Consider the following 10,728-nt stretch of genomic DNA (forward strand, 5'->3'; position numbering starts at 1 on the left):
TGAAAGAGTTAAATAAGTGTTAATTCATGATCTTTAGTATTGTGTGAAATAGTGTTGTTTTATTAATGCAGGAGTTTATATTCAACTTTTTTTACTTAAGAAGTAAATTAACTACACACACACACACACACACACACACACACACATTGCTGCACTAAAGCATTTTCATGGAATTTCACTGTAATTGTTCATATTGTTCACTTGTTGCTATGAGACTTTTATTAGTAATCATGCATGTATCAAAGTTTTAAAGAGATGTATAAATCAAATACTCTTTTCTTTTTTGGCCTGGCATGACCAGGTGGTTAGGGTGCTTGACTCGCAATCTGAGGGTTGCGGGTTCGAATCCCCATCCCACCAAACATTCTCACCATTTCAGCCATGGGGGCATTATGATGTGACAGTCAATCCTTCTATTCGTTGGTAAAAAGAGTAGCCCAAGAGGTGGCAGTGGGTGGTGATGACTAGCTGCCTTCCCTCTAGTCTTTGACTGCTAAACTAGAGATGGCTAGCACAGATAGCTCTCGTGTAGCTTGGCGCAAAATTCAAACCAAACCAAATTCTCTCAATATTCTAGTCCCTCAGTGGGACAGCGGTAAGTCTATGAATTTGCAATGCTGAAATCAGGGGTTTGATTCCCTTCAGTGGACACAGCAGATAACCAGATGTTGCTTTGTTATATATAAACACACACACACACACACATTTTCTTTTAAAAACATACTTTAAATGTAAATGAAATGTTTACAATGTGATTCCAGCCTTTTAAATGTTGAGAAACATGTTCGGAGTCTTGCTAGGAATTTTAAACTTGAAAGATCAACTTTGACAAGCAAATGCAATATGTGTCCTCGATCCACCTAATTTGGTAAGGTCCTCAAAATGTAGTGGATTTGAAGAGAATTGTATTCATTCTAGGGGAAAGAGCATAAACTATAAAATATATACTTCAGAGAGATGGATGCTAAACACTGTATCAACTTTGTGAAAATTATTTATTCGAGCCTACCAAATTGTGACATGATACATATTACAGTCAGTTTCTACATAACTAATTTTATTCAAAATGGCAAGACTTCTACAGGTATTTTTTTGGCAAATAGGACTATTCTTTGACAAGGTATATACAATTACATGGATTGTGTGAATTAAAACACTATTAATAATAACCAATCCTTCGTGATATTTACATTTATAGGAAATGTCTCCTAATTCAGAGTTCCCTGTTATATGTATTGCCAATATTTTTTTAATATTTGACCACTGAAAATCAAAGGCACAACTTTTAACTTCTCTGTGTTTTCACACGGTATCCTTGTGCAAGTTCTTATCTAGTTGGTCAAAATATATATAGGAATGACAGACCAAAAACACTAATTCTGCAAAATATTTTGACCTCTGACTCCTGTAAAGATGCAAGAAAAGCACAAACCCCAAATCTATCTGTTTCAGCCTGTTGGGGGCTGTCACAAAGTATTGTTTGCAAAGTCTCATATAATTTGATTGAAATATAGAAAAACCCTAACTTTGTTTATTTTGGACCAAGATATATGCCCATTGAGTTTCAAGATGATTTCCCCTATAATAAAGGGACTGTTGCACAATTGTAATAGTTGGAAAGAAGAAAGAAAGAAACATAAAAAATACAATATGTCCCCTGTGGAGGGAAACATAAAAAGAATTTTCAGTGAAATTACAGCAAACCTTCTATGTGTATCAGTTATTTTTATATGTAGCAATATAATACTTTATTAAGAAAACAATTTTGATTTTTTTGCCAATAGGAAAAGAAGTAAGGGTCATTTTTTATTACCACAGTATATTTAGTTGTTTATCTTTTATTCAGGCTGCTGCAAGCTGTTACATAGAACTTATAGTGAAAGAAAGTGATAACAATGTAAAACTGATTGTGCTGGATAGACTTATTGCTTTGAAAGAATTGCCAGCTCAAGAAAGAATTTTACAGGTGAGTAACAATCTTTTATATATTTGATGGTTTGTGTAGTTTACCCCCACAAAATCCATCTGAAATACCATCTTGCAAACAATATGTCATTTTTATCATCTTTAATTATTTTGAATATATAAAACTATAGTTAGCTTACCATTTCTATGATAGGAAATAAAATAGTTAATTACTTTGAGTATGGCAATTTTATATAGCTTAACAGTACTGCAATGGAAACTAGAATGGTCATGAACTACAATTGTTTTGAGTATATGATCTTTCTCATTTGTACAAAAAAAATATTTTTATTTCTCTTTCTTTAAATATATAGTTCCTTCTGTAGTTCTTCCAAATGTTTTCTAAACAATTTCGCCCCCCAGTGGCACAGCGGTATGTCTGCAGACTTACAATGCTAGAAACCGGATTTCGATACCTGTGGTGGGCAGAGTACAGATAGCCCTTTGTATAGCTTTGTGCTTAACTACAAACAAACAAACTTTTAAACAATTTCTAGAATCTGAAGATTTCTGAATGTGACCATAGTTTTGAAAAATGGTTTTCCACGTACAGATCTGTACATAAAACCAGCTTACCAGCAACATAACTTCTATTTAGCAAATATGGCATTAAATTAGAGTACATCTTAAAGAATTAATAAAATCTGCTTTGACAGTATTAATTACAAAATTTTTCTTAATTCTTTTCAAACAACATAAAATAAGATAGTAAACTAAACTCCATTATAAATAGCTGACAGTATCTTCTGTGGGGATAAAACAGTAATAACTGTAGTCCCTCTAGTGTCTTAATTTTATACCACCATAAATCTTAACATGCATGGATATAATCATGACAACTTTGCATGAAGTAGTAAGAGCAATAATTTAAGAAATTAAAAAAAAATAGATGTATTTTTTTTTCTTTTAGACAAGAAAGTTATTCCCTATAATGGCATTTTAAAAGCCCATCAATTCTTAGATATGCTGTATTTTACAGTTTTGAAATTTTAATTAATGTATTTTATTTTTCTGTTTGATATTATTTACTTCAGTTTTTGTTTACTTTTTATCTTCTTCAACACTAAACCGAATGTTTCTACACTTTCTTGTTTTAACTATTTTTGTCCTTTCTGTTATTTTGCCAGTGCAACACTTCACACATACTCCTTTTAATCTACGTATTGCTTTGATTAGGGTTTCTTGTTTTTATAAAGGTAAACCACTCTTGAAGAAGAGACCACTTATAAATGATTAACCCTGTGTTAAGAGGCTTTTATGATGCCACAGGATGTGGATTGGACAGTAATAAGTCTTAGCTTCCAAACAAGATAGATCAAGTAGCTAAACATGATTGGATAGAAATATTCTTATATACCTATTTCAATGTAAAGTAAATAACACTTGGTAAACAGTAATACACGATTTCTGAGAAAATGACTAGCAGAAGTTCTCATTGTGGAGAACAGATGATTCTAATGTGAAGTTTACAAAACTTTGGAACAACTCGCAAACATAAGACTTTTTATAGTTCCTTTTGAGGATTTTTTTGTTTTACTATGTCTGTTTAAAAACTACAGGAATATTCATGTATGAAGACCTAAGATAAGGATATTTAAGGTTATGGAATATAGTAAGCTAAAAGTTTAACAATTGCAAACTATTCAGATGACAAAAAAATATTTTTGTGTATCTATTAGTAAATTTATTATTACTCAACACACACAAGTACAAGAAATCCTTAATTATTTAGAATAAACTATAATTATTAAAGAAAAATTGAGCTTAATCAAAAAATATAGTTTGAAAAATATTGCCTGTATCAGGGTACACTTAGATATGAGTGCAAGCTGTGTTTCTACTGGTCAAAGATTTTACTGTTCATCAGGGTTTTATGTTATTTTTGCTACTACATAACTGCTTCATTAGGTAATGATAAATAATAAGTGTAGATAATTGATGGAAATGAAACAAGTTAGACTTAATTGGATATTTATAATGGAATTTTATAGTCAATAATGTATTCAAAAATCCAGTTTATTTCTTTCATATTTTTAATAGTGCTTTATTTGTATTTGAGAGTTTATATTTACATATGAGAAAATGAGAATGCTGTTATTAGAACAGCACAAACATAACTGATAGTTTTATTGAAAAAATGACTATTTGATACATTTACATGATTTTAAGCATGCAATAAAAGAAAATATAAATTCTGAAAGAGAGGAAGTGTTTTTTAAAAACAGCATTTGAAAACAATTTCCAAAAATATTTAGAGCCTAAAATATTCAAATACTAAACCAAATTATATGATGTTTTTCAAACTAAAGGACATGTTATATAGAAAGTGTACCAAGTTTTGTTCAATTAGGTTAAGCATTTTAAATGTGAGAACAAAATAAATAGGTAACACAACATAACCTGCCAGCCTGGATAAGGTTAAGAGTACGTGCTTTTCTTTATAAAATTTTAATAATTATTTTGTATTGTTCCACTATGCCGTATCATACTGTATTAATGGTATTTTATTTGTTTATTGTAGCTTTTCAGTATTCCTTCCCAAAAAACTTGCATCATAAAAGCATCATAAATTCATTAAAATGGAAATAACAGACAATTTACAAATGTTTGTTCTTACTAACACCTTCTTAGGTAGTTTTGCTAATACAGGTACCTGATCCCAAATCCGGAATGCTTGAGACCTGAGCCATGTTGGATTTTGGAATTTTCTAGCTTTTAGGTCATTTGGCCTGGCCTATACAGATGTTATAAATAAAGAATAAAATACACAAATAAAGGTTGTTATTTACTTGCCTTTTGGACATTTTCATGATGAACAAAGGAATAAAAATTCAAGTTAACACACAGAGAAGGCTGCACAACCAAAAGGCAGGTTTGAAGACTGCATGTACTGCATCGACTTGCCATCCCCTCCCCCCCCTACAAAACGTATAAGAAATTGTTTTGTACAGTAATTTTAGTGTAGCTTTCAATAATTTAAAGTCAGAAGTGTGCAGTAGTAACCAGAAAAAGTCCAGGTATAAGGAATTTCTCCAAGCTGATGGCGTGTTCACCAGAATATCCGATTTGTGGAACATTCCGGTTTTTGGGTCACCGGACTCGAGATCGTCTACCTGTATACACACATATGTATAGATAGAATTATACTTGTTTGATTTTGTCATAGAAGTTGAGAATGTCTCAAATTCGTTTAAGAGGACATTGCATAAACATTTTCAATTTTTCTTCCACCACACTTACACTAAAGTGATGTTAAATGAATAATGACATCAAGATTTTTCCATATTCACTTACATTAAAGTGCTTTTAAATGATTAATGACATCAAGATTTTTCCTCCACACTTACACTAAAGTGATGTTAAATGAATAATGACATCAAGATTTTTCCATATTCACTTACATTAAAGTGCTTTTAAATGATTAATGACATCAAGATTTTTCCGTATTCACTTACACTAAAGTGATGTTAAATGATTAATGACATCAAGATTTTTCCACCACATTTACACTAAAGTGAAGTTAAATTATTAGTGACTTCAAGATTTTCCATATTCACATTGCTTAGATTTCTCTGGGTGGCAAGTGGAAGATGTCATCAGATCTGCTAGTTTCTGAATACTATAACATCTCTCTGAAGTCAGTCTTTTATGAATTTACAACATTTTTGCTTTTTACAATAACCAAATGCTACAGTTATAATAATATTTTTCCTGTTGAATGACATTTAACTTGGCATTTTAGAAAAGAAATTTTGGTTTCTACTAAGTTTTGCTACTCATTTTTTCTTACAGTTTTTTAACTTTCTGCATTTAATGTTGACTACTCTATCAGAGAAATTAACTCTCTTTAGCTGAAATAATTTGTTCAAAGGATTGAAATACATATGTTAAACTTCTGACAACTGGCAAGAAAAATTAATCTTTTGTAGTTTGTACACTAGAAATAGAAAGTCTGATATTTTTTAGTGACACACACAGCCTCGTGTGAAGTATCAACATACAAGGCTTGATTTTGTGAACAGGCTTAAGTATTTTTATTTACAATCATATTGACGATGCATCAATTTTTATAATAGAGTATACTTAAAAATGTTTAATTATTATATTCACTCACTGACTTTTCAAAATTGCAATTTATCTGGTGTTGAGTCAGAAGAAAGTGCATAGGTTATTTATGTTCAAAACTGTAAATATTATTGGAATTTATGTTAAACACTGTGTATAAAATCAAAATCTTATCTCTTGCATGAGAGATAAGTTTGTAAAATAAACAGAAGTAAATGAAAGTCCAAGAGTCTTTCAGTTTAATTTTTAATGTAAGATGCAATGGACATTGCTGTTTCGGATCAGTTCTCTTTGAAAACTGTGTCCCCTTTTATTTTTCGATTCTTAAGTTAAATTTTTTTTTTGGTTTAGCTCTCTTTCATTCATGATATGTTTCTTACAAAGTTATTACTCTGTAAAAATTTGTATTGAGTTTTCTTATTATGCTTTGTGTTTGCTAGTTTTAACTCATTAGTCAATTAAATACCAAATTATATGAAATAAATAAATAAATTCTTACAGAGAGCTTTTGAAATATATGTTTAAAATGTTATAGTTAATATGTAATTAATGATTATAGAAATATAAAACTAATGTTACTTTGTTTTCAACATGTAGGATTTGGTGATGGACATTCTTAGAGTACTTACTGCATCTGATCTAGAGGTCAGGCGTAAAACTCTAAACCTAGCTCTGGACCTTGTTTCTTCTAGAAATGTAGAAGAGGTAAGAAACTTGAATATCCCCTGCTTGGAGAAACAAATATCTCTATCTTAACCCTCATTAGCACACCTTTGAAAAGTTTTGTTGTGGAACATCTGGGGCCCAGCTGGATCCCATCACATAATTACCATTACAGTAAGCTCTGGATTGAAATTCTAAAAACCAGTTGCATTACAACTTTTATTAGGGCTAACATACAATGTGAAAAACATAAAAATATATGTATTCTAGAGGAAATATATTCACAAATAAATAAATTACAAAATCACATTATTCCTCAGTTTACAAATAACTAGTATTAAACCATTCCTTATGCAAACATTGTATCAATAAAATGCTGAAGTTTTATTATTCTCCTATATTCAAGTTATCCAACAATATATGATGGAATTACCACAATACTGTAAAATTCAACTCAAAGAGTATATTATGGGTAACCTTGGGTTCGACCAGATCTCAATATAAATGTATCCTTGTAGTAGGCTACGGATTGAAAATCCAATAAGCAGTTTATTTACAACAATTATCAAACAAGGTTTCTATAAAATAGGGCATTATAAGCAGTCATCACAGAGAACACTTGTTGAGGAATGAGATGCACAAACATGCTTACCATAGTGGTGTTATAAACAAACAGACAAGATGATACTGTACCAATTTGATGAATTATCCTCTATAACAGCCTGTATAGTGAAATAAATATTTTGAAATTTGTTTCGTATGCTATAGGGCAAACTGCATGTATAGTAATGGTCAATGATAGTATGGGGTCTGCATAGATGCCAGATGAATATTAGATTATAGTTACTTACTCTGTCTGCCTGTTTCGAAAATGGTAGTCATATTGATCGAGGGTTTTTGCTTGACAATTACATGAATTGATATAAACTTGTAATGACTATGTAAAAAGATATACAATCAAGAAAGTCATTGGGATCCATGTGGACCCCAGGTATGCTGACGAGGGTTAACCTTACTCAAACCTTTTGTCTTTCAGGGTTGTTGAAGAATTAACAAACTTAAATGTGTTGCTTGTTAAAAGTGCTACCCTTATCTAAACTTGAATCTTGAATCTCTAAAGAAAAAAAGGACAGAAACTAGGTTATGTTTCATTTTTGAAAGTACACACCTGATCGTTTGTGTGGATCTGTTGCCCTCTGTGAAAATTTATTAGTCTGTGGTTGTGAAGACTAAAATCATATCTGTGAGAATGTGATATCAGTTGTAATCTATAATTCACTTACTGCTGCTGCATTTTTAGGGTAGAGCTTTAAAAATTTATAGCACGTACCAAGCTTTGAATACGAACTAAATGTCTAATTCACTGCATGATTTTCAACAAATTTTTATCTATTGTAAAAAAAAAAAAAAATTCAGATTTCATTTGGTCATTTCATACTATCACAGGTGGAAAAAAAACAAAAGTTAAATATTGGCGATTTGAAATTAATCAAATGAAAATGATGCACATTGGAAACAAATGCTTGTAAATATTATGTAACCAAAATGGAAAAAAAATTCTTTGTAGATCTGATATTCTCTAGAAAAATCTATAGGGTAATTGTAAAGACCAATGTAGAACGAGTCATTAGCTACGAAGAAACCACATATGTTTCTAATAATTATAAATCTCTTGTGTGGTAAGTAATTTAATATTTACTTTCATTAATTTACTTCTTTAGATGGTACTGGTTTTGAAAAAGGAGGTGACTAAAACCCACAATGTTGTAGAACATGAAGACACTGGTAAATACAGACAGTTGCTGGTTCGTACTCTGCACTCTTGCTGTGTAAAGTTTCCTGATGTTGCTCACACAATCATTCCTGTGGTGAGTATCCTGCTTGTTTTGATCATATTGTAAGTAAACTAAAATTGTCTACCATAGGGAAATTTTGCTCTGTAGCTTATCATCTGTTGCCTCTTAATGATGTTTTTTAATCATATATCATATAGTTTTTTTCTCTATGCCTTATTATCACTCATTTTTAGTTGATGGAGGTCTGTGTTTTGTAAATACAGCACTTTTATAGTATTGTTGAAAATAATCACTTTTATATATGATGTATGTGCACTTGTCTTCATCTTTAAATTTCCTTGCTAAATTGATGGCAAAATAATTCATCAAAATTAGTACTATATGAAATGCAATTTTCTTTCTAAAATTAAGTATTGAATGTTGTTACTGATAAAACTGAAATTTTTTAAGTAAAGGATGCTGGGTATTCTTTGTCCAAGTTTGTTGGTATAATCTGAGGTAAGAATGGTAGCTTGTACATTAAATGGGAAATGAGGTGCCAAACCATAAAACAGTTTCTTTTTAAATTTGATACAGTCCCATACACTTCAGAAGTTTAGTTGTGTAAGAAAAAAGTGTGAAGTAAATAATATTTATCATTCTTAAATTCAGATACATTTAAACATATAGCATGAAGCAGTAACTACATCTCTCTTGTTTAAGTATTTTTGTGTTTATGTATAATCTTCAGTAATAGTAATATTGAGTAGTTAGACAATTTTAATTTTTTTAGATTGGTCTAAATGGATACATTTTTATTTAACCAGTTGTATGTATTCAGATCCTTTGTCAGATCTGTGTAACTTAAGTCATAGGTTTAAATCAAAGATTATTATGATGTTCACTGGCTTACATTAATGTCCATAATTTTAAAAGTAATCATCAGAAAGCTATAATATTTGGAAGAGAAACTAATGGTGTGATAGAAAGGACAATTCCAATGCCAAAAATAGTGTTAACCAGGGGATGCTGATAATGAAGTTTCTGTATCAGAGTATTAAATCAGTACTAAGTATTTAATAATTCACTCTGTCTTTAGAAATTGCTCCTATGATGATTCGTCTCAAAACATAATGTCATTCCAACACTTCAAAGAAGTTTTGAATGACAGTCTTTGTATGAAATGATGTTTCTTCTTTTATTACCTGAACTGGCAAGATATCATTGATATGTGCTTTTGATTAAGTAATTTTTGAGATACAGACATGAGAGTAAATCAAGTAACATTATAATAACCCTGTACTTAGCTGTAATTGTTATAGCCTGTTAAATGCACAGGTTTGTAAGAACATGAAAAAAGAACAGAAAATGTAAACAAAATTTTAATCTTCTAATGAAATTCAAGTTACTCGGTGGAATTTAATATGTTCACATATTGTAGAAAAGTAAACTTCCTTATGTTCTGTAGGTTTCATAGACAGATTTCAATAGCATTCATATTTATGCATTAGCATTTCAAGTTGTGATGAGTAAGAAATGTTCATTCTTCTATACAAGTTAGATTGTTTCTCATAAAAGTGAGTTACTGCTTCATTTGCAGACACGGGTGGGATTCAAAGGGTTTGTTGACCCACTCCCTCCCAATAAATCATTTTATAATATGATTTTATAAAAATAAAGGCTGCAATCAATAAGAAACAATGGCAGAAATTATGATCATTTTGATTCAGAAAATAAAGACAATATTGTGTGCTTTTTTTAAAAATAACATATGTACATTTTAGGTCAGTCACTTCTATATGTTTCTGACATCCCAAATTATATTACAGTGTGCTGTAATATCTTAAGCTTGGAAAAAAAAACTAGGCTTTTCTATACATAGTGTAACTGTTATTATGAATATGACTGAGATGTTGCTGGTTGAGGGAAATGTATTTAAATTTTGTCTTGTGTGCCTAGAGGAGAGGGAGTTTGTGTTGAGTTACATGGTTAAGGTGGATTTTCTGAAGTTCATAAATAATGGGAATTTTTGGATCTTAAGAAGAAACAATTTTTTTTACTATGTCATATTCTAGGGACTTTAAAAAGTTAAAAAGTGTTGACAGTTTGGGCTCCACCCCAGACCAAGCTGGAACAGGAGGGAGACACTCATCTCCAATCCACCTACCCCTTGGCACTCAACTTTCCAAGATATACTAAAACCAATCTTGTCAAACACCTGAATCTGCCACTGTGCTTTAATATTAAACTAAAGCTAGAC

At 30.7% G+C, this 10,728-nt stretch overlaps 1 protein-coding gene across 1 annotated transcript in view; it reads left to right on the plus strand.

Moving 5' to 3' along the window:
* Window positions 1-10,728, plus strand: part of LOC106466370 (coatomer subunit beta-like) — a 48,710-nt gene that overhangs the window by 18,660 nt on the left and 19,322 nt on the right. Inside the window, exons 7-9 of the mRNA XM_013926653.2 lie at window positions 1,847-1,966; window positions 6,628-6,735; window positions 8,415-8,561. Coding sequence (XP_013782107.1) covers window positions 1,847-1,966; window positions 6,628-6,735; window positions 8,415-8,561 — 375 coding nt within the window. The remainder of the gene's footprint in view (window positions 1-1,846; window positions 1,967-6,627; window positions 6,736-8,414; window positions 8,562-10,728) is intronic.

This window comes from Limulus polyphemus, unplaced genomic scaffold, assembly GCF_000517525.1.
Source record: "Limulus polyphemus unplaced genomic scaffold, Limulus_polyphemus-2.1.2 Scaffold73, whole genome shotgun sequence".
Lineage (NCBI taxonomy): Eukaryota > Metazoa > Arthropoda > Merostomata > Xiphosura > Limulidae > Limulus > Limulus polyphemus.